Source organism: Thermobia domestica, chromosome 3, assembly GCF_964235325.1.
Source record: "Thermobia domestica chromosome 3, izTheDome1.hap1.1, whole genome shotgun sequence".
Classification (NCBI taxonomy): Eukaryota; Metazoa; Arthropoda; class Insecta; order Zygentoma; family Lepismatidae; genus Thermobia; species Thermobia domestica.
In genome coordinates this window covers 208,811,124-208,835,932 of record NC_137456.1, presented here as the reverse complement: position 1 = coordinate 208,835,932, position 24,809 = coordinate 208,811,124, and the positions used below count along the sequence as shown (strand labels likewise).

General features: G+C 37.4%; 1 protein-coding gene across 1 annotated transcript; it reads left to right on the top strand.

Moving 5' to 3' along the window:
• Nucleotides 1-23,577: 23,577 nt before the first annotated feature.
• Nucleotides 23,578-24,564, top strand: LOC145682094 (general transcription factor II-I repeat domain-containing protein 2A-like). The gene has a single exon (XM_081753688.1). It carries the CDS (start codon nt 23,578-23,580, stop codon nt 24,562-24,564), a length of 987 nt encoding a protein of 328 aa, XP_081609814.1.
• Nucleotides 24,565-24,809: the final 245 nt, after the last annotated feature.

The window sequence follows — 24,809 nt, the reverse complement described above, 5'->3', positions numbered from 1 at the left end:
CAGTGCAGAAGAATTCGCTAATGCAATCTTAAACTTTATTTAGAATAGACATATTTCTGTGCATAAGTGCCGGGGTCAGGTATATGACGGGGCATCTGTAATGAGCGATCAGCGTTCTCAGGTTTGGTGTCTGAGTTGCGATCAGCATTGAGAGTACTGAATGATATTGGATCTTTTCTCACTCAGGTCTTCCGCCACCATATGGAACGTGTGTTGGCGCGGTGGTTGCCGTTGACTGTAAATCCAGCTGTTGTAGATGATCTGCGAAAGGATTCTTGTTCGATTTTATACTTTCTAGTTCCATGTGTTGTGGTTAACGTTCATTTATCTGCTACGAAAACCTGTTGCCCCAGACTACAGAGGTTTCGTAGATTTTCAATGTGTAATGTCTAGGGCTGCAGTTGTTTCTTGTAGGTTTAGGTGAGGACTAAAGTTGTATCTGGATTAATTATTTTATTTCTCTATGAATATTAGTAATGAAACTTGCAGTTCTTAGCAATACAAATGAGATTATTTGGTGCCGGAGAGACAAGTTGAATTTCTCTCAAATGGTCTGGAGAATCATTTGGGCTTTATGAAATGTTATGTTAGTTGATGAGAGGAAATAGACCTGTTTGATATGTGAAATGCATAAATATGTGCTTTTGGAGAAATTTGTGTATAACTTACTGTGTTTGTTTTCTGTTCTATCAAAATTCTTTGTATCACTTGCTAGTTGAGAGAATAGCTTAAACCCATTGAACTATATCTTCTATGGTGGATTTTGTTATTTGTTTCGTAATATTTGCAATGATTCTGACTGTTGGCAGAAAGTTCTTCTTCTCCTTCTGTTGACATTGTCGATACTTTTTGCATATCCATATTACAAGTTATTGGTTATATATGTTCCATGGTTTGTCCTCTTGTTCTGGAGACGAAGATTTATTCTTCCCTTGGGGAATCAGTGTATTCCTTTTGTAAAAGCTGGTTACAGAAGCTCTTCGTTGCTTCTTTTTTTGAGTGCTTCTAGACATCAGTAATAGATGGTGGAGTGTTCTGTATTCATAGGCCTTACAGGTGTAGCGGCAGCAGGTCCAGCAGAATGTAGGTCTAGGGTTGCTGCGAGACGCCTGAGCATTATGTATTACCTGTATTACACATGGTAGCTCCATTAGTTAATATGTTTCTTAAGTGTTTTGGATCTGTCGTTAATAGTCTAATCATCTTGGTATCTCCTTCGTTAGATTGTATACGAGATATAACAGTGGAGTATATCTTTTGCACATTAAGATTGCATTTAATTTCTTCTTTAAACATTAATTGGAACACCGAGAGTAACGAAGGCGAACTGTGCAGTATTCTTTGGTACAGAGCTTAAAGGCTTTTTGTTGTGATTTAAAAGTACTGCTTGAGGACCAAAATTTATTGCATTAAAATATTTCAAAAAATATTTCATAATACTTGATAGGTAAAGTCCCATTGAATCTGTTTCTTGGTTATATCAAACATGCAATCAAAATCTGGTATTCGTTTTAGTATGAGTATTGATACGCTGAGAAAAAAAGATATGTGACGTACGTAAAATCGTATGTTACATTTGTGAATCCTGTAGTTTTTGGACTTAACGTACAACAAACGTATAACTGAAAACGCATGTTTTATAATACTTTCTGTATAAGTGTTCCATCTGTACGTACTTTCCGCATGAAACAATATAGGCGGTAAGGATATAACATATGAATGGACGTATATAACATATAGCTGACGAAGGTAGCATCCATATAAGTATGCAATATAAGGAAGACTGTTAGATATCAGACATCCTACGACGGCATGATGTAACATGTAACGGTAGTGCCTATGTAGCATACGTATAAAGTATGCTCCGTACTGATTTCTATAATAAGCAAGAGGATTCCGTATATTTGTACAATATACCGCTATCCGGGGAACGGATTTTTCTCAGTGTAGAATGTTATACTTGTGGCTGTGAGGTATGGAGGGGATGTGAAAAGAAATTCACTATATGGAATATGTTTTTCTTTAGTGTTGTTTTTGACAATGTTTACTGAGTTGGCAGATACATATAAGACACTTGTTTTCACCTTTACTAAGATTGTCCATCGCATAATCTGCTTACATCAGAATTCTTTTTTCTGGGTTTAGACACCTTTTGTTTTGATTTTTCTTAGCTTTCTGGCCTTCTCGAAGCTTCAGATGGTGACAATGCCCTTTAGTACTCATTCTTCTCTCTTGTTTTTGTATTAGTTTCGGTTTTGTTGTTTATTCTTCTTCACCATACTGATGAACGTGTAAAAATATACACTCGATATACGAAAATCGCTGACTCAGGATGATGATGTTCATGTTGATATGTTAAATATATTTAATTAATCTTGAGGTATTACCTCATTGAAGTTTGTGATGTCTTATAGGATAACAGGTTGTCTTAAGCAATATTTTATAACAAATTAACAAATATAGCTAGAAATGGTAGAGAATCTGCGTTCCCATGCAGGAGCTGCTTTACGATTTTAATTTTGGGTAGGCCCGCTCCCTCGCTTATGGACACATATACACATTTGATTGATTAATAACAGTAGGGCACACTTTTACAGTAGTGGTTGATGCTATTTGTTAAATAATTATCTAGCATCAACATAAATAGTGGAAAATAGATTTATGGTAGTTACGGAACATTTCGAGACGCTAAGGAAAAACTGGTAATATTATGAACTGAAAAGTGCAATTTAATGAGAAAAAAGAGCAAAATGTATACATGGATCCTTCCACGATCTGTAAATCACAAAATGAATTCATAATATTCATGAGCACACAACTTGTGTACAGAAACATATATTACTGCAATTGAAAACAGTTGGAAAAATGTGGGCAAGAATTGGACACTAACGACGGGAGATTTCGACAGTGGGAAATGCTTCATAGATATTCAAGAGAGAACTGTCACACTCCGGGGAATACACTCTTAATCACAAGAGCCATACGTGAAATGCATGTCAGACCCATTTTGTACACATTGCTCATGGAACCTTACACTTCCCCATACATTTTACCCACGACTGGCCATCCATGTCATCAAAGGAAAAGCCATTGCATGTGCCACAATAATTGCTGATATACGTTACTGCACTGGAAGTACGGAAGAAGAAAGGATGGGAAAGACGACGTAGATGACGTGGTTTCTGCTCAAGCTTGTTCTGCATTTGCAGTGTTTTGCATAATTGGAATGTGTTACTCTTCCAGGTCATACGCGAACACTTCCTCACCTAGGATATCATGGTTATAGGGGTAGAAACCACACTTTTTGAAAGCACTTGCAAACGTATCAACATTTACTGACTTCATCCCAGCAAAACGCAGTAGCACTCCGACGTTGTCTTTCAGGATGCTTTTACGAAACTTCTGTCGAAACATCCCCCAATTGCCTTCACATACAACAGATGGCAGCAGCTATCACTCTGGAGCGGGTTGTCCATTCTCGAGCCATTACTGCATTCACGAGGCATGCTGTGTTTCACTCACAACCCCTTTCATTCTTCGGGAAACATACCTGCTAAGTTTAAGTTCCTAAGTTCGGCTTTATTAATCTTATAACACGCACGTCTTTACGCACAAAAACAGCAACTTACTTTAGTTATAGACTCCTAACTCCTCACAATTCGACAATATTTTCTTCCCTCTTTGTACAGTAGCTCACCAATGTAGCTGGAAGACAAACACCTACTTTGTAGCGTGTCCACTACAGTCGCATTGTACCAGGGTAGTCAACTGCTTACAAATGTCGGAATCTCTCGAATGTCGAAATGTCCCGTAACTACCCTACTCTTTATTTTATGTTTTCGCGTTTATATATTTTTCAAGATTTTTGGGTAGGGTCGTGCCTGCTTGGCCTACCCGCTAAAGCCGCCACTGTTCTCATACAAGCACAGAACTTACTACTAGGACAGGGTGTATTAGTATATGCAACGTTGATATGTGATAGTACAAGTATATCCACACATTTGTGTTAAATATGGGGGCTAATTTAAAACGAAACAAAGATTTTTCGCTAGAATAAGGTTGAATAGTACATAATCGGTTTACGAAATGCTGACAGTACTCTGTTGATGTGATCGGATATACGATATAGGCCTAAACAAATTAAAACTGCTATAGGGGAGTTACATACTACCCATAGTCGTAATCAAATGTAGTCTAATATGAACATTCCATTCTTAGGCAGAAAAAAGTTTTATATATAACCAACTGGCTACTGAATAAAGATTTACTAGAGTGTACACAACAAAACGCGAATCAACTAAATAACGTGAAAGTTATTACCAACGGTAAAAGTTTGTTGAAAGAAACTAAATGATATGAAACATCCAACAGCATGAATAAAGCAGACATACCGATTGAGGTACATGCATTACGTATACTCGAAAAAATATTATGTCATACCGTTGGCCATAGCACGTACCGTAAAGAAGAAATTAGACGTCCTGTGCTAACAGAATTGGTCAACTTCCTGTGTTGTAAGAAGCGGCAGGATTTAAAATAAAAACAAATGTAATGATGGGGCGGATGAGCTATTCACTGCTACGAATAGATGATCTCCTAAATAATCTAGTGTATGCACAATGTTTCGTGTTGCTTGGCTTAAAACGTTCTTGCTTTAGTCAAATTTTGATTTCATTTTTTAATTAAGACAAAGAAGTTCAAAATCTAGAATGAACGGCATTCAGCCTATTTAGAACTAGAAATCGATAAGCCTTCTAGAAGTTCTTGGCTATTTGTATATTTTGGAATCCCTTAAGGTATCAATAGTTACCCTTCGGTTTTAACTGTGCAGCGCCAATTCTTCAGCAAATTTGTGGCAAACGTGACAAAAGACAGATGGAACATTGTGTAATCTAGATGAGGTCCTTATTAGGGAAACGATTAGCAGATTGTAATACACACACTGTAAGGATGCTAGAAGGATAAAAACCGTTGAATGTACAACTTGACCTAGACACAAATTCAATACGCAAGAAATTACGTATTTAGGATATCAAATAAAAGGGGTTAATATTGTGCCCCAAGATAAAATGTCACCAATAGTAAATGCGGCTGCGTCAAACCTGTTGCAATTACAGTCATTCTTACGAATGCTAAACTTTTACCATTGACATTTAGGGAGTCAGAAATTAAACAGGACGAACCAGTGATTGTAATCATGGATACTTCATTGTGTGGAGTAGGAGAAATGTTGCTGAAAGAAGTCAAGTTGTTAACAGTCTGCGTATTAGGCTTTCCTAGGCTTAAAGAAATAATCCACACTTCGATCGAAAGGCGGAAGTTTCTGCATGGTAGGCATTTTGAATCCATTACATCAGGCACGTAGCCAGGATTTCGTAATAGAAGAAAGGGGTCCGCGATGAAATATTGTGGTTTTCACACCAGCGACTTGATCATTCTAACTATTTTACTGGCGACATATATTGGTTCATTTAGCCAGGATTTCATAATGAAGGGGGGTAACATGAAATACTGTGGTAACACATCAAGGCCTCGATCAATCTAAACTATTTTACTGGCAACATATCCACATTGGTTTGTTAGGACATTAAAATGAGGATATGTTGGTAAGTATTTTAATAACAAACTATACAGAAATCTCGAGTAAAATAATATTTTAAAAAGTATTAAAAAAGATATTGTCTTCCGAGATCATTCGAACTTGGTTCATCTCGTCTTTTTTTTTTCATATCTTCGTTTAATGCAGTCAAGGATAGCAACAAGATCTCTTTCGGCAGTAAAGACATTCTATAAAATGGATTAGTGTTGCCGCCAAATTGAAAATATATTTAACAAGTGTTACTGGAATCGCCAGGCTCATATTATTGGTGATTGTGAGCATTTCGTAAGTTCTACCTGAGAGTCTACCTGATAGAATAAGTTTATTGATCGTCATTTATAGTCCACATGATTAGCATGATGCTAAATGGAATTCGGAATGCTCCGTTACAATAATAAACATTTTTAACTTGGCTCCTCCCGTTTTTTCCACAAAAAGCTACTCATAAGAAAGAGTAACCAAACGTTTGCTGTAGCCTTTTTTTTTTAATTTTTAACGCTGATTCTGCATTTTCTCATTTTTTCTGTTTCATCCTTCCTTAATTTCTTCCATTCCTGGTTTCGAAGGGGGTCGGGAACCCCTCGACCCCCTTCTTGGCTACGTGCCTGTTTACAGATACCCAACCGTTAAAGTGGGTTTTTGGAGATAAGCATTCACCTTCCAGCGTCTTGCACCGTCTCCGGAACGTTTTATTGCTACCATTGTATGCGTGCAAGCTTATTGACTCAAAACAAGCGCAACCAACAGATTTCATTTCCCGAGTACTGTATATCCGTCACTAATATAAACGAAATTGTGTCTAAACGATATGTTTCACTGTTACAATCCTTTATTTTCAATTTAAAAGACAGTGGACAGGCTGTTGAAAAAGAAGAAACATTAAATCGAATATTATAATGAACTCTTTCAGAAAGAGAATAAATTGCCGGAATATTTGGACTCTTCAGAAGTTTGGAAATACTTCCTACATAGATGGACCTTCCAAATTGTTAACCGTTTTACAATGTGTAATAGTAAACTTGTATTATCTAATATTTCCCGTCAAAATTACAGCCGATTCATGAATACGATATTGAGATTGCTCGTATGTTTAATCTAGATTCCTCAAAGGTTTGGTGGCCTTCTTTGGTGGAGAACATCAAAGATTAGATACGTCTATGTCAGGTGAGTCAAACTGGTTAATGCCACCAAGATAAAAATTTCAGCCTTGTCCTAAGACAGAGGTTCATTTCCAACAGGTTCAATTCGACCACTTTTTACTTGGATTTGTTTTGTTTCTTGCGAATGGTCAATTGTTTTTCCAATGGATTCATATGTGGAGAGTACTGTCAAATAACACCGCTCATACTATTGAAAAATTGAAGAAATTTTAAAAATTGTCGATACCCTTATGCAGTGGTAACATATAATGGTTCTGCTTTCAAATCAATATCTTTTAAGAAATATCGTATACAAAAAGGGATAAAACTATGTAGCTCATTCGGCCCATACTCTCCTTCAAGCAACGATAAAGTTGAAAGGGCAATACAATCCTTAAAAAAGATGTTAAAAAAGAGATATATATATATTCAGAATCAATCACAACTGACAGTGCAGATTATTACTAATTGCTTAAGATAGATAATTTATATGATGTTCCATACGACTGTAGATGAAGATAAATGTCCTCCTTCGATTTATTTGTTAGCTTATGAACCAAATATGGCTTAAAATAAACTTATCACAATTAACAACTTACTTCATTAAAACAAATCAAACGGTAATGAGAAAAGATCAATGAGCACTAGTAGTATTCGATTTCGAAAGACTATACTGCTATTGAATTAATATGTTAATATTACGCAAATGTTTAGTACTAATTATGACGACCTACAAGTAAATTATACAAATCCAATGGTCCTTGCTTCTGTACTTCAATAATCTTTATTATTGTTATAACTAATAACATTACTGGGTATTCTCATACCTACATGACCCAGCTAATCATATACATCAAATAAAATTTGAGAAATTTCTCTTTAAGTGTAATTCTACACATTCTTAAACCTTACATCATTTTGTAATCCGTCATAAAACTACCTGGTTGCACAAGCTAACAGCTAATTATTCCCTACCACAAAGCAGGTGCATAATTTTTAAACATGCTCAGACCACAAGTTGAATTCATGTTTTAACAATAGATCGAAAGATAACTAGGACGTGTCAGAAGCCTAGTTCATCAGATCAAAAATCTAGTGCGGGTCTGGCCCTCATTTGTCTCCCATACTTTCGAGTCCAACATTCATGCAAGTGGTTAAGGTGTAAGAGTACACATTTTATTCCTTGAAAGCTGTTAAAAATTTATATACTTCCTTCCAATGAAAAAATCATAATAACTTTAATTAAAATTCATATTTTCTCACTATGTTTAGGCGCAATTGAATGTGCATCAAAGGAAGACACTACGATTAAAGCATGATCAGCATCTAATCAGTAGCAAAGAAATTACTCATTTCTTATAATCTTAACGTGTTACAACCTTACCCATTCTCTCCTACTGTTTCCCTTTCTGACTTTATGAAATATATCTTCCATTTGCCTGCATTTTTTTAACAAAGAAATCGAGTAACTCAGTTCTGTTCACTTAATATACTTGTTTATTTTAAGCCGTATTTAGTGCAGGGGCATAAGAAAATATTTCCTAGTCCGTGGGGTTTTGAATGAAGAAATATAGTCATAGTTTTAAGTTTTCTCAGTTGTTTTTGATTAAATACGTAGGGAATATATCAATATGATCCACTCGAGGGGATTTTGAATGACGAAATATTATGACTACTCGCGATATATTTGTAATGAATCGTATAATCATTTACTACGAGGGGTTTTGCCTGGTTCCATTGCAGACGGGCTGTGTGACGTTACAATTTCAAGATAGCCGCCAGAATAGATACTAATACCTTTTTTCGTCTGTAACTCGTTTATTGTTAATTCTGCAAATTTTGTAAATAACATTTTTTTGTTCGGAATGAAAAAAGGTAGAGAAAAGTTCATTATATTTTTTTGATATCTCTTACCATTTCAGAGATACAGTCGTAGTTTTAAGTTTTCTCAGTAATGTTTCATTCATTCATATATATATATATGAACTTTCGACCAAGGTTACAGGCGAAGGTAGAGTCCATAATTTGTACAAAAGGAAATATGTTATTGGTTTCAGTAGTACTCATGTTATGAAACTCGTTTCATAACTAAGAAGAGTGAAGTTGTCGATTTTAAAGGATAATTTCTGACCATGGAGAATTTTTGAGGGGCTTTTCGCGAATTTTTTGGACTTTTCCTCAGCCCTTATGAAACCGAGTTACACCAAATTTGGTGTTTAGCGTCTTAAGGCCCTACAAATTTAAGATTGTTTTGCCCTACACATTTTGAAACTGATCGAGTGAAACATACAAGGTGTTTTATTTTTTTTTGCATTTTTTTTCAACGGCTATCATCTATCCGCTGTCCGGGCTACTTCTCCGCCCCTATTTGAACCGATTTACACTAAGTTTTTAGAATAATTTTGTGTAAATATCTAGTTGTTGTGACCTCCAGAACTTGAGATAGATCGGAGGAGAACTCCGCTTACAATAGTTGCTCCAATAAAACAGTTACAGCGATTTTTGTTAAATTTGCAAGTCCCCTCGCAATGCGATATGAACATATATAAACTAGCCGGTCTTCGCACAACAAATGCACGAATTCTATAAGATTTCAAAATATATGATGCAAAAATTTACAAATTAAGCTTGAAGTTTACAGCATCAGGAGTGTCACTATACACCTCAGCGAACATAACATCTATGGATTCAACACGGTAGTTTTCGATTATTTTGACATCTTACATCCCCCTCCACTTCCCCTCGTAAAAATTGTTCGGATCATTGATCTCGTTGCATTAACCTATACTTTGGAGGGTGAATATTCTAGTACCAATGTAAAGGGCATCTTCAGTAGCTCCCTACTTTCTGGACTGGTGAGTACAAGGGTTGATATGGGCATGTAGAGAGCTGATTGGCTCTATATGTCACTAATACGTTGGTCTCGATGTCACAAAGTGAGGTGTGTTTGAACAGGAGTCGAAACACGGACCGACGGTCCCGACAGTGTTGTAGTCACTTCTCGGGTTGCCGTGTCCTACTGCAGAGACCTTTGGTGGAGATCTTTGGGTCTATCCTTATTTCCTGACTTCGTTGCGTAATTATATGCCCCACACACCCATGAAACCACAGAGATCCAGCAAGATCTTCACAAAAAGTGACGAGAACTGACTTAAAAGCACGGATTGTTTGCTTGTAGGGGCGCGTATCTTCGGTGACCAACGAGCCCCTCAAGCATTGTGGGTATGGGGACAACAGGAGGACACGCTAGTTTCTGAATATGCTAACCCCATTGTCGTATTTAAAGTTGTTCCAGTGCCAGGACTCTAAACAGTCAGACGCTGCTAATCGTTCTGACATATGCTTATATATATCCTCCTCAGACCTGAGGCTGTGATAGCAGGTAAAAATTTACACGACTGTAATTAAATTGGTCATTCATGACCAAAAAGTAAGAAAATGTGGTCATTTGGTGTATCAACACTGTGGGTGCGTCACACTGTAAAGTATCATATTTGATACCTTAGCTCTTAATCAAGCAAATACATAAATTCCTTGCCTCCAAGTTAGATTAGCAGATATGCAAGTATACAGTGAAAATGGTAAGAAACAACGTTATGGTTACATGTCTATCCAATATTTAAAATTTCGATTACATTCTAAATAAATAAAATAATCATGTTAAATATTACAATATACATTTATTGTAATAGTATTCCAATAATAAATCCAAAAAGTAATCAGTTTTCTTATTTCTAAAAAGTTACACTGAATATTTTTAACTGTCGTCTTAGTTATAATTTCAAGTTACCTTCGTACGTTGTTTTCCATTTTATGAAATAAAGAAAAGCAATTTCTTCCACTGGTAAAACAGAGGTATATGTGACAAGAGGAGCATCGTACAAATGTCAACCCTCTGCAATTTTCCATACTGCATTTTGACCTACTAGCCTGTGTTTCGAGATTATATTCTGGCATATGTTCTGCATGACGAGTTCTTGCTTTCTTAGGAGGCTCAGGAAGAATTTCCCCTGGTTTTCGTTTCCTTCTAACATGTTCTTCACTACCGGAATCCTCTTTCGAACTTGCTTCAGCGGCGGAATCCGTATCAAATATCAGATCTTGTGCAATTGATAACTTAAACTTATAGTAATCAAGAATGCTTTTTCTTGACATTTAGTCTCTTCACGGTATTCAATCTACGCTGCTGTTGCCAAAAAACGGACGAATTGAAAAATACATCTTACAGTCCATTTTTTGTCCTTGATTTGATGCGATACTTGGAATTACACGATGTAACATATCAACTCCGCCCATATGAAGGTTGTATTTTCTGACAATTGCTGGTCTTGGAACCTGCAGATACTCTTTCTTCTTTTTGCACCACGGTGACATTCGTCTACAGGATTCACTCCAATATTCGAAGAAGGAAATACCACAGAACTATAGCCGAACCATTGTACTACTACTACCTTATCATCGTTTCGAACCACCCGAACGTAGCTGCCTCCTCTATCCCCGGATTTTAGTTGCGAGTCGGTTTTAAAATGCTCATATTTTGAAATGCGAGATTTCATTATTGCTCCTGGTGCCAGAATATTTCTGTCAGTTAACATGTGCAATAAATGGATGGATGTAAAATATGTGTCGTTGTATAATTGTGTTATCTGGTAAACTGTCACACAATTTAAGAACGACACGTCTACCAACAGCAAGTGTCTCTGGATTTTTAAAAATATTAGAAACAATATTACTTCTTTTTCTTCATACAAATACCGATCGAAGGGCAAACCATTCTGTGAACAGACCACAAATACTTTTTGTTCTACTGGATTTGGCTTTCCTCTTATGTATTGTTTCTAGCTACATTACCATGAAAAGGAATCATTTGTTAGCCAATCGAAACCTGTTTATATCTTGTGTTTTCTCTACACGCATTCGCAGTTTGGGACACCACTGGGCGTTTTTACCAGAACCTGTCCTCTTTCATTGGTGAGGTGTAACTGAATCATCGTCCACAACTTCGAGATTTTTTCTGAGTTGGAGAAAACTGTCTCTGCTAATATTGTCTGACACAAGCGGTATCTTAGTTCTTCTGTCCCATAACATTCTCGTTCTTCGTAGTCCAAATAGGTTCATTGCAATAGAACAACCAATGACAGTATTGATCTCCTGTGGCGTTATATTGAAAGATTTCCCAAAATCTCGGACACCTCGCATTTCCGTATACTTCGCTACATCCTCAAAAAAGTAATCCCCGAAGTATCTACTCAAACACTTACTTGAATTCTGTAACTACATTCGTAACTACAAAATACCCTCCTGTAACTAAATTTGTATCGGCTGCGACCTAAGGTATCATATTCTATACCTTCACTGTTTGTTACTATTATGATGTAATAACTTACATGATATTTCATAAAAACAAATGGCATTTCTTGTAGACTATAGATCGTAAATATTATTCAGTAATATCAAATACAAATAATGAAATAAGTAAAACTTAGCACGAGAACCCCTCACGTGTTTTTGCCCAGAGTTTTCTGCCATTCTTATGCCTCTTGCAGTGCTCACAACCGCACAAACCAACAGAACAATTTACGATCACACAGAGCACGCCGTATAGTTGATTTTACCACAGCACAACTTTCTTCGTTGAGAACGTTTCAAAACAAGACCCAAAATCCAAGGTATCACATATGATACCCCAGGTCTGAGGAGGTTATATACATACATATATATATATATATATATATATATATATATATATATATATATATATATATATATATATATATATATATATATATGGTGTGTGTGTGTGTATCAGGGAAGAAACTAAACTGTGCCTCCCCCATTAAAACACTCCTAGCTACGGGCCTGCTGGATATTACAACTAAGCCCAGGAATGGGTTCCAACCGGAACCAAACCAATCTCAGCTGACGCATGGATCGGAATAGCCGAGAGTGATCAGCAGCATTTGGGCGTTTGAGTTCTAACATTGGAACAGCTTTAAATGTGACACCGGAATTTGCACATTTGGAAACTAGCGTGTCCTCCCGTTGTCCCCATATCAACAATGCCCGAGGGGCCCATGGATCACCAGAGATATGCGCCCTCACAAGTAAACAATCTGTGCTTCTGGGCCGATTCTCGTCACCTCTTGTGAACATCCTGTTGGATCTCTGGCTTCATGGGTAGTGTGCGACCATAGAATGATGGAACGGAGTCAGGAGATGAGAATAGTCCCAAACTTCTTCACCAGAGGCCTCTTCACTGGCTCACGGTGATCTGAGAAGTGACTACAACACTGTCGGGACCGTCGATCGGTTTTCCGACTCCTGTTCGAATACACCTCACTTTGCGACCTCGAAACCAACGTATTCGTGATCTACAGAGCCTACTGGTTCTCTAGATACCCATATCGACCCTGCTACTCACCAGTCAAGAAAATTGGGAGTCAACAATGCATTGCGTGGAGATGACCTTACCAATAACAACACTAAAAATTACTTGCTGGGTTATTTATGATTTACCGGTGGTTGTCTTTATACGGTGTATGTAATACTTTAAGAAGATTACAAATTTCTACGTGTTTCATGTTTGAACTGTATTATTTTTAACATATTCTTTTTTATTTTATAATTAACACGTACAAATATTATGTAGAGGAAACTTCACAGGTCATCATCCAAGTCCAAGGGTTCTTCCTCATTGTCTGCAAAGTCACCGTTATCGCAGATCTCTTCAATGCCACCACACTCACACATTTTTTGCACGGTAAAGTCAGTATTTTACACATGCAATTTACAACACAACGTCCTTTCCCACAACTAAAACGTACTAATTTCAGTAACTATTCTGGTGCACATGGTATCAAAATCATCATAGGAGAATACTTGAATTCCAGATTTCTCCCATCCATACTGTGATGATTCTGGGACGTTTGGATGTTGCTTATCGGCATGCACAACTTCAACACTGATAATGCACTTTTAAAATATGTGGTCTCAGGGAGAATTTTCAGAGGTAAATTTTCACTTTGCACGTCTTTTTTTGAAAACATCCACCAGCGCAATTCACCTGTGTCTGATATTTTTTTTCCTGGCCACTAAACTTGGCAAATGAATTGCTCGACTAGTTGCTCATGTTCTAGAGATCCAAGTAATGCCAAAGCTTAAAGAACTAATTTCTCTGCTGTTTGGAAAGCTTTGCAAAAAGATAGTTTGCGTTTATTTTTGAAGGGCTCGGTAATATCACTGCCCGAAAATGTATGAAGAGCTAACAATGCCTGAACTTTTGTCTGTCTTATACTGGAATAAAGGAGTTTCATATCAATAAATCGTTTATTAGCAACAAATCCGGTGACAAACATAGCGTCTTTTGAACATTTTGCGACTATCACAGTGAAAGGATGAAAACGCGTATACCTGGTGAACATATGTGCAAGGCAGTAGAATGACATCAGATGTACAACGAATGTACAATAATTTTGGCATGATTTTCCTCTTGAGCCTTTTGGAGTTTTCTAACATAATTTCCATCTCATGACTTTGCCTCATTCTTCCAATGCGAGAAATGATGTTAGCACATCCTTAGTCTTTCAATGAGACAAGTGAGATCTTATTGGCAACCTTAGGATATTCTTAGAGTCTGTAATTTTGTACTCAAGAGGCATTTCTTTCTCAGAAAACAGAAAAGAAAAGAAATTTAATTTGAATAAAAAACAACTGAGAAACTTAAAACTATGAGTATATCTCGGAAACGGTAAGAGATACCAAAAATATAATAACCTTTTCTCTTCCTTTTTTCATCCCGAACAAAAAATTCAACGTTATTCACAAAATTTGCATAGAAGTTACCAAAATTGAGTTACAGACGAAACAAGTATTAGTAGTGTTGTAAAAAACGTTTTATTGCGAAGTTTTTTCAATAAAAAAACGTTCTTTTTCATGTCTTTTTTCAAATGGCTGTTTTTTTTCTGGAAACTATTATTTATTGAATTATGTTGCAGATTATTGAAATAATTAACAGGACTTGAGTCGAAGCCCTCGTAACTTACATATCGTTTGTTTCTTTCTACCTATACGAGCAAAATTGTGTGATTATTCCTTTCGGCCCCAGGTCATTTTTGGCGTTTTCCTACATTTCCAGTTAGTGACTTATTGCTCAAAAACTATTCATTTCATTGATATGGTTAAGGCCTTGTTTTTTAGAAAATAGATGTGGCTATTGTTTGGTGTAAGTTGCATTGCAGTGTTGCCAAAAGGTGGGAAATTATTGAGGGAAATGTAGGGGTGAAAATTTACAAAAAATTCCCTAACCGAATTTCATTTTTTTGTATCTAGCACCACCGCTGCTATATGGGTTCAAGTCACCTAAACAAATCTTTGATGTGTTGACAACGTACAGTAAAATCCTGAAGTCGCTGGCTTCCATTCAAAGACGGAAAGAAAAAAATCTCTATCATCATACACATGAAATTTTGACACTTTTTACGCCTCAGAAGCAAAAATCAAATATGCCGGGGCTACAGCTTCTCTAATTATCCTATTGAAACATTTTATGGTGCATTCTGTAGGGCAAAGAGGAAGCTTTCAGGTAGTGGTACGTTTGTTTCAAAGTAGTCAGTTAGAGGGTAATAATAGAGGGGAAAAGGAAATTTTCCGAATTTTTCATCTAATAGCTGGAATTAATTGTTTTGGCTTTGGTTTCATCAGCCAGACGAAAACTATCTGAAAATAAACTGTAGTACTCCAAGAATATATCCTACAAGTATCATGGCGCTATATAACAAAGTAAGCATGAAAAAAAATCTCATTGGACCTCAGAAATTCGCCATTTTCTTACCATTTCCAGAACATGGTTTCTTATAAACCTCAACTGTACTTCCCCTCATTATTCTAGTGAAACGTTTTATGATGCGCTGTGTAGGCTAAGGATGAGGCTGTTAAACACTGGTACGTTTGTTCGAATGTAGTCAACAAGAAGGAAATAATAGAAATAAAAAGGGATTTTTTCCAAAAATTGCCCCTAAAATCTGGGATGAAAATTTTCTGTAGCTGGCAACACTACTATCAGACACACACATACAAACTATCTTAAAATAAGCTTTCGTATCCCTCTAATATGTCCTACAAGTATTGTGATTATATCTAATACAGTAAGCATGTCAATAAAAATATCTCATTCTACCCTTAAAAAAAATCACAGTTATCTTTCCAATTAGAGAACAAGGTCTACTGTAAACCTCAACTGTACTTCTCCTAATTATCCTATTGAAACTTTCTATAGTGCGTTGCGTAGAGCAACGACGAGACGTCAAGATACTGGTACGTTTGTTCCGATATAGCTAACAAGAGGGAAATAACAAAGACAAAGCATATAACTTTTCCAAAATTTTCCAATAGAATCTGGAATTAAAATTTTCTGTAGCTGGCAACACTGCTCCAGACAGACGCAAATTATTTTAAATTAAACATTGGTACACCACTAATATATCCTACAAGTTTTATGGCGATATTTAAGGAATAAAGCTTCTAATTATCAAAAATATATTACGGTAAACAGAAAAGTAAGGAAAAACTAGAGCAATCAAGGGTTAGAACCTAAATACAAATATACTTGCGCCCCCTAATTACCCCATTGTAACGATCCGTACTTGCGTTTGTTAAGTAAGGACAAATGTTCGATTGGCGTAAGTTGACTTGCACTCGGACGTATAGGTATGGATTTATAAACAAAAATTTCTAATTTTTTGCCGAAATATAGGAGAATTTTAATTTCCCTAATTGGCAACACTGCTCGCAGGGCCGTTCAATTAATGTCAACAGTTAGGTATCCATCCGAGGTATCTACTTGGCAAGTCTTAAGGATGTGTTTCTACAACGAAGGAAGCTGCAGGGAAAAAAGAAGTAAAGGAAATTCAAAATTAGAAAATTCTAGAATTTTTGACTGGGGTGAAATTTGAGAAGGAAATTAAACACCAGAAGAAAAAGAAATTAATATAATAAACTATAGTCCAACGATATTTTGCAAGAATAATATCCCGATACCTTAATTAGTGCCCACACAGGAGCAGATTAAACAAGTGACACACCCGTGTGTGCCACTTTGGCCACCTAGGCCACCGAGTATACATTTGATTACATTTATTTGACTACTTACTCGTGTTGTTGTTGTAGTTATAGTCTCGACTAATAATAATATCGTTGTAAACAATAACTTTATAAGGAAAATTTTCTTTGCTTTTTACATCTTAGTTCCGACACTGTTGGTGAGAAATGCAGAGTGTTTCAAAATAAATATTGGGGTTTTAAGTCTTCGTAGCACTTATTACATTTTACACACAATTATAAGCAATGCAAAAAGTAAAAGAACACCTCAAACAGTCTTTGCTACAAGTGTTCAATATGAGATTCATTCGTCACATGGCACACATCTAGTCGATAGGCGAGAAAGGCCCATAAACTTTCCACCATATGGCACGAAACACATTCAATTTAGTGGAGTCTCGTTTCAACTGTACCATCTCCTAAGGATTTGCTGACGGCCAGATGCAAACATTATGAGTGTTCACATTAGCTCTTAGGTGAAAGGTTGATTTATCACTAAAGACGACACGATACAGAAAATCTTCATTGTTATGCAGGAATATTTCACTTGCGAAATTGGCACGCAAACCGTACTCTGTAGGCTTTAGACCTGTAGCAACTGCAAACGATAAACACGTAGTTGCAAGCGTCTCCTTAATAGCCTTCACACAAACGGTTGCACTGTACAGATTCAGTCTTTATTAAAACACAAAAAGCTTTCTGCTCTCTAGTCTCCATCTTTGCTACTTGCTCTTTCTAACGGCAGACAGAAGAAGCAATGCATGTACATGCGTGCGTACAAAACTGTTTGAATTGCTCTTTCATTTGATATAATATTTATAATTGTAAGTTAATTGTAATATATACTACAAAGTTTCAAAACCCTAATATTAATTTTGAAACACCCTGCATTTCTTCAAATTGAGTCATCCTATATTCCTGCATTTTATATACATATCCTTACGGCCGGTCTTAGTCAATTTGTCGCCTTGTGCAATGGCATAATTTGCCAGCTCCGCCTTTCTCCAGAAAGAACAAATCTTAAAAGTCATGATTTTAAGTATGCTACTCCAGCATGAACAACAAAGGTCGACAAATTATTTATATATGACATTTAGAAAAACACTAGTAGGGAAATTAGTATTAGTTTTTACCTTCAGACAAGTTATTGGAATTTTATACTGTTCGTGACATTATTGTCGTACTTATTAAAGGCCTGCTTTCACGAAAAAACAAAATTTCATTTCTACTTTTATTTCTTAGTTGATATTGATGAAAACTGCTGAAACCCGAATTGTTAATAGGTATGATATTCCTGTAAATTGTAAAATATTTGTAGCGTATCAGTATCTAGCGTTTAATTTATGTTGCATTTTACGGTGATTACACCTACATAAAAATATTTCATACATAAATAGACGTAGAGCAGGGGTGTAGCCAGCAGGTTTCTGTAGGAGGGGCCCGTCATTTTTGAAGGGGGGCCAGCTCGAATCTACAAAAAAAGTGTTGCAGCTAGTGTTTTTGAAGCCTGAAAAAAACTGGAAAATTTTGGTTTCCTTCCGGAAAACCAAAAGCACTGGTTTTAGCTTATTATTATTAATTTTTCATAAATTATATTACAGGTAGTTTTTATTATGTTTAACCAAGAACTACTGCCCCGGACCGAACATTATACCTTTGTGCATAACTATTTCAATACACAGAACCTATCTATAAAGGTAACCAAGAAAGTTCTATCGCTTTCTCACCCACCACCTCCGAACATTCATATGTCAGCTAACACGTACCTGGGAGATCAAGAATAGATCGACAACCTCTGCAAACGTTCTGGAAGGTCATGGATTCCATCCCGGTAGAGGTTGGTGGGCCGTGAAGCGAAGAAGGTATCAAGTGCATTTTGCACCTCTACTAGGGATTTGAGCTGGCATCCTTTAAGGTGATTGTCCAAGGAAGGGAACAGATGATAATCGGACGGTGCAATGACCAGGGATTATGGTAGATGCAATAGTGTTTCCTATCCAAGGCGTAAAATGGTCATCCTAACCACGTGGGGCTTAGCGTTGTCCTGTAACATAAGGCCCCTTTGGGATTCAGAAGTGTTTTGACTCCAGAGTTTTGAGTTTTTCTTGAACACGGCTCAACTGCTGACAGCACACAGTTGCATTGATGCTATGACCAGCTGATAGCAGTTCCCGATGCACGATGCCTCCAGTAGTCCACCAAACACACAGGAGGACTTTCTTCTGGTGCAGTGCTGGTTTCAGCTGTCTTCAAACCGTTCATGGAATGCTAACCACGGCGCCGTTGTACAGGACCCACTTTTCATCACATGCCAACACCCTGTCCAGAAATGGCTCCTTCCTCAGACGAGGCAGCGATGAAACATAGTTGTCTGCTTGCGTTGCCGTTTCACCCGGAGTCAAGTTATGTGGGGCCCATCAACACAACTTCTAGTGTTTCCTCAGCTGATGAAGATACTGCCGAATGGTTTCGCCACTCACACTCAATTGTCCCCATGCCGTAAGCGTCGGTGGACCCAAATGGGCAATTAGCGACATCTCGTCAAACATTGGCGGTGCCGCAGCGACGATCCCCGGTGGCCCCTCCTCCGTTTTGAAAATTATACCACCAGCGGCAGAGACGCGAAAAAACGCCAATGAACCACAAAATTACTCACCCAAAGTATGTTAAATCGGCTATATGTGTGATTTAGTTACAGTAAGGTGAGTCAAAAAACTAAAAAGAAGTATCAAAAAATTACCCGGAAAAGGACTCGAACCACCAACCTTATGATTGCTAGGTGAGTGTTCTTCCTACTTCGCTACGAAAGCGATGAAGAAAGTGTCGCTTGTAAAGGGATAAATCGTTTAAGGTCTTTTTAATTTGGTCACTCAGAGTGCTCCCTTAACAGTGTGAGTGGTATATTCGACGATAACTGTTTGGGATTAGATAAAATGTGTTCGCCACGTAATTTTGTAACAAAATGACGCGTGTCTATTTACTTTATTTCATAGTCACTTTCTAATGATCGACAACAGTTGTCATCTAAATTCATACAATTATCGCACTTATCTCAAGATTTTTCACTTCATGATGTTGAGGCAGAGGTTATTCTTTACCCTCGGAGCTCACTTTAGGAACAATTCGTCAGGAAAAAATAATATATAATAATAGCCGCATGCACATGACTAGCGATAGTTCGTGTTGGTCCCTTCGCTGTTCTTCGCTAAGAAGCTAAGAAGCGCGGACCAAAACGAATTTCTCGCTGCTACGAGGTGGTAACTTCAACACCTCGACTAGCAATATATGTTTCGACTCGACGAAACCCTGCCGCCAGTGGGACACTAGCGGCAATTCTTGGACGCGTCGCTATAACGACGATCGACATTTACTGCAAGTGGGCCACTAGGTGTTGGCGACGTTTACGGCATGAGGGTAGTGCAGTTCCTCATATGTTTGGCAACTGTTCGGCTCAACTGCTGTCTTAAGATCTACATTTTGTACATGTCTTGGTCTTTCGGCACGTGGTGTATCTTCGAGTGTCTCGTCACCGTCCTTAAACTTGTTAACCACCGCTGCACTATCCGCTCAGTCACGACACCCTCACCAAAGACCTGGCATATCTTCCGCCACACTGCTGCGGCGTTTGATACCAGTTGGAACTTGTACAGCATACACGCCCTATGACGCTCTGTGGTGCTTCCATGTTTACTCTGTCCTTAGGCAAGTTCACGGTGTAACTGAATTGCCACAACCAGGTAGTATGTTGGATATATAAACACCAAGAACTGACTTTCGCCTTATCTCCATTCACATTCAGTTCACGGTGTCGCAGACCTCCACAAAAAGCGACAGAACTTTCTTGGTTACTTTTACACGTAAGACTGACTTTCTTTGAAATTGCACTTAATTTATTTAAGATTTTCTGACAAAAATGTTTACTATTCGTGACTAAAAAGACATAATTATTTTATTAACAGCTATATCTCACTTCCTGTTTTACACGAAATAAATAAAACTAAACTACTTGACGTAGCAGCCCAAATTTCCGGGCCTGAGCCGCTCCACGCGATCTGTTAGCGATTGGTGGAACTACGGCCAGCCTAGCGACGAACGCGTGGTCAGCACTCATCGCGAACCGGCGTATCGGGAGTTTCCTAGACCTAGTGGCCGTCACGTCTTTTATTCACGTGACTCCCCAGTTTGCCTCACGACACCGGGTGGACGCCGAAAATTGGGGAAGCACCGGCCGGGAATCGATCCTGGTACCACGCGGATATGAATCCGACGCTCTAACCACTAGACTACGTGGTCCCGCTGTTTTACATGAAATAGCATTTTATAAAGCGAATGAAATCCAAACTGAAAAACTGAATAAAAATGTTGTTTTTCATCAAATTTTCCATCTGATAAAAAAAAGTTTTCTTAAAACACTAATTACAGCATATAAATAATATAATGTACATACAATTTAGTTTAGTACCATTGTTTTATGGTAGAATTTATAGTACCTTGTCAAAACGTTTGTCTTCAAACTGTCAAATACAAATCGCTGTAAATTCTGTAATCTGCTGTCACAAAAAGTATACCATACTATTTTTGGATCGCTATAAGGAAGAAATACCATACTATTTTGTGATCGGTATGGTAAAATACTATTTTTCCATACTATTTTATCGTAAATTATTAATTATATGTAAACTTTGTTATTTTTAAATGACTGAAGCGAGATAATCTCACGATGATGTTTTAACATCTGGTCATTAGGGGGGCCAGGAAATCATTTGGGGGGCCTGGCCCCGATGTGCCCCCCGTGGTTTCACCCCTGCGTAAGATGCATTACAAATGACTATTTAAAAAAAACGAAATTTAAAAAAAAACGAGAGACAATGTTTTTTTTCTAGAAAACGTACATTTCTGAAAAAATACGAACCGTTTATTTTCTATTTACAACACTATATATATATATATATATATATATATATATATATATATATATATACATATATATATATAAATGTGTGTGTGTGTGTGTGTATGTATATATACAGGATGTTAATGAGCTATACCGACAAACTGTAGGTGGTGGTTTTTATCAGCGTAAAGGAAGCCACGCATACACAATCCAAAAATGCATATTTCATCAATTGACAATAGGCGTAGAGGGTATACACTACAGAGAGTAATTCTCAGATATGTTTTCAATAGAGTTTCCAGATACACTCTGATTGCAAGAAGGGTACAAAGTAAGCCGGAGGTAATCCTTGACAATAAAGAACATCCAATGCTTCGGAGTGAATGCGGAAGTGTTACGAACCGGCAGCTGCATGTTTCTTTGTGCTCGCAATAACGTGTGATGCTATGTATTTCGTCATGGTATATTTTACGTTTTCTTCACTTATAGGCGTGAAAGAAAACATCGCACCATGCGTTTTCCCGAGTACAAGAGACCTTAATACTTCCGACGTAGCACCAAAGGATTCCGTGTTCACTGGTATCAAGGCTCATCGTTTGCCTGCTTTGGACTAATCATAAAGTCAAAGCATATCTCAAAATTCGGTTGATGGCATGCCTCTGAATTTCAGGCTGCGGGGAATAATCTATAAATCCATTGAACATTAATGAAATATGCATTTTTGGATTGCATATACTTGACTTTCTTTATGCTGAGAATTACCATCATCTACAGCAGCCCTGTCCAACGCGGTGCCCGCGGGTGCCATGGCGCCCGCCAAGCATTTTCCTTGCGCCCTCTGAAATCGAACTCAAAATACGCAAATTTTTTTGTTTTCAACATTAGATATTCTTTTATTTCTGTTATTTCATTTCGAAAATAGTAACTTGCACTTCTGGCTGTTCTGAACTCTGGGAAAAAAACATCCAACAAAATCGAAGAAATAGTTTCACAACATTAATTTGAACATTTGTTACTTTACACTTGGATAAGGCTACCGCTACGCTATGGCAACCGCGGTAGTTCGCGTGCCTGCTGCTGGCGGCGCTGTCTGTCTTTACCCGATCGTCTTTTGTCATATCGCGCCTTGAAAAATTTCCATTGTGAGGATAGACTCGCTCTCTCTTGGGGAATATTTTTGGTGTGAACTCGTGTGTATTGCGAAAATTTGCAACTGTACTCGTGACTCCTTTTTTTCAGTGCTTTTTTTGCCATGGCCAAGAGACAAAGAACGTATAGTTTTAACTGTGGATGGGAGGAACAATATTGTTTTGTTGAATACAGATGAAAACCGGTGTGCTTATTGTGCAATGGAAGTGTGTCTATTCCTAAAAAAAAGTAATGTAGAGAGGCATTTCGCGACGAATCGCAAATACTTCGATACTGAATTTCCTATAAATTCTGAACTCAGGAAACACAAAGTGAGAAATCTAAAATCTAAATTAACGCTGCAACAAAATGTGTTTCAAAGGCCTGTTCAACAAGCTACTAACGTAACAATTGCCTCTTTCAAAGTGTGTTATGTGTTAGCTAAAACGCAAAAGGCCTTTTCGTGATGGTGAAGTAGTTAAAGAAGCAATGATTAGTGCCGCTGAATCTCTGTTCGATAGAAACAGAGATAAACATACAATTGTGTCTTCCATCAGTGCACTCCAGTTGTCTCACCAAACTGTTGCTAGAAGGGTGGAGCAGATTTCGAATACTCTGCAAAATCATTTGCACCAGGACTTGCAATCGTGTGATTTTTTTCGCTCCAGTTAGATGAAAGTACTGATATGTCCGACACTGCTGAGTTATGCGTAGTTACTAGAATGATTTTTAATGATTTCACGGTGAAAGAGGAATTTCTCAAATTGCTGCCACTTCATGGGCATACTAGGGGGAAAGATATATTTAACACCTTTCAAAAGTTTGCTAAGGATAGCAATTTGCCTCTTTCTAAACTTTTGGCAATAACAACGGATGGGGCACCTTCTATGACTGGCAGGAATAACGGGTTTCTTGTTCTTTGTGCTAAGGGTGAATCATTTCCAACATTTCTATCTTACCACTGTATCATTCATCAGGAAGCTTTATGTGCAAAAGTTTTAAAATTCGACAATGTCATGAAAATAGTAACTCGTGTAGTAAATTACATTAGGTCATCTTCCACTCGTCATCAATTATTCAAAAGTATTTTGAATTTATCAGATGCTGAGCTTGGTAACGTCGTTCTTCATGTAGACGTCAGGTGGCTGAATAGGGGCAAGACACTGGAACGATTCTGTTGTCTTTTGGATGAAATCAGGGACTTTCATAAGTCATCTAATGGTCAGTATTATCATGATCTCGATGAAACATCATGGTTGCTAGATATAGCTTTCTTGGCAGATATCACTTTCAAATTAAATGAGTTGAATCTAGAATTGCAAGGCAAAGGCCATATCATTTCAGCCATGATAAGTACAGTTAATGCTTTTCAAAAGAAAATGAAGCTGTGGATTGCTCACTTAAACAGGAATTCCCTTTCTCACTTTCCAAACTTCAAATCTATGGTGGAAAAGGTAAATTGTGTTGGTTGTGATCTTTCAAAATTTTCAAAGCATTTGGAAATTCTTATTCTTGAGTTTCGGAACAGATTTGCCCAGTTTGTAGTACTTGAACCAGTGGTTCTGTTCATCAATAATCCATTTGTCTCTGTTGATCTTATTGATCTTGGTAGTAGGATATGTGAAGTGTTTGGAAATTATAATCTTGAAGATTTAGAACTTGAAATCCTAACTATTCAAGAAGATATAGTTTTGAAATCTTCCTATTGAACTTGTACTAATATATGGATTCTAACGGACAGAGTAAAACACCCCCTTCTGAGCAGTGTTGCAAAAAAATTTATTCCTGCTTTGGCTCAACTTATCTTTGCGAAGTCGCATTTTCTGCCATGAACATGATCAAAAATAAGTACCGAACCTCCTTGACACCCTCTTACCTGGATGACGCAATAAGAGTAGCCTGTTCCAGCTACACACCAGATTTCCTTCAACTGGCAGCAAACGTGCAGTGTCAG

What these genes read in the sequence shown, in the direction of transcription:
- LOC145682094 (XM_081753688.1), top strand. Translation starts at nt 23,578, where the DNA reads ATGATTTTTAATGATTTCACGGTGAAAGAGGAATTTCTCAAATTGCTG.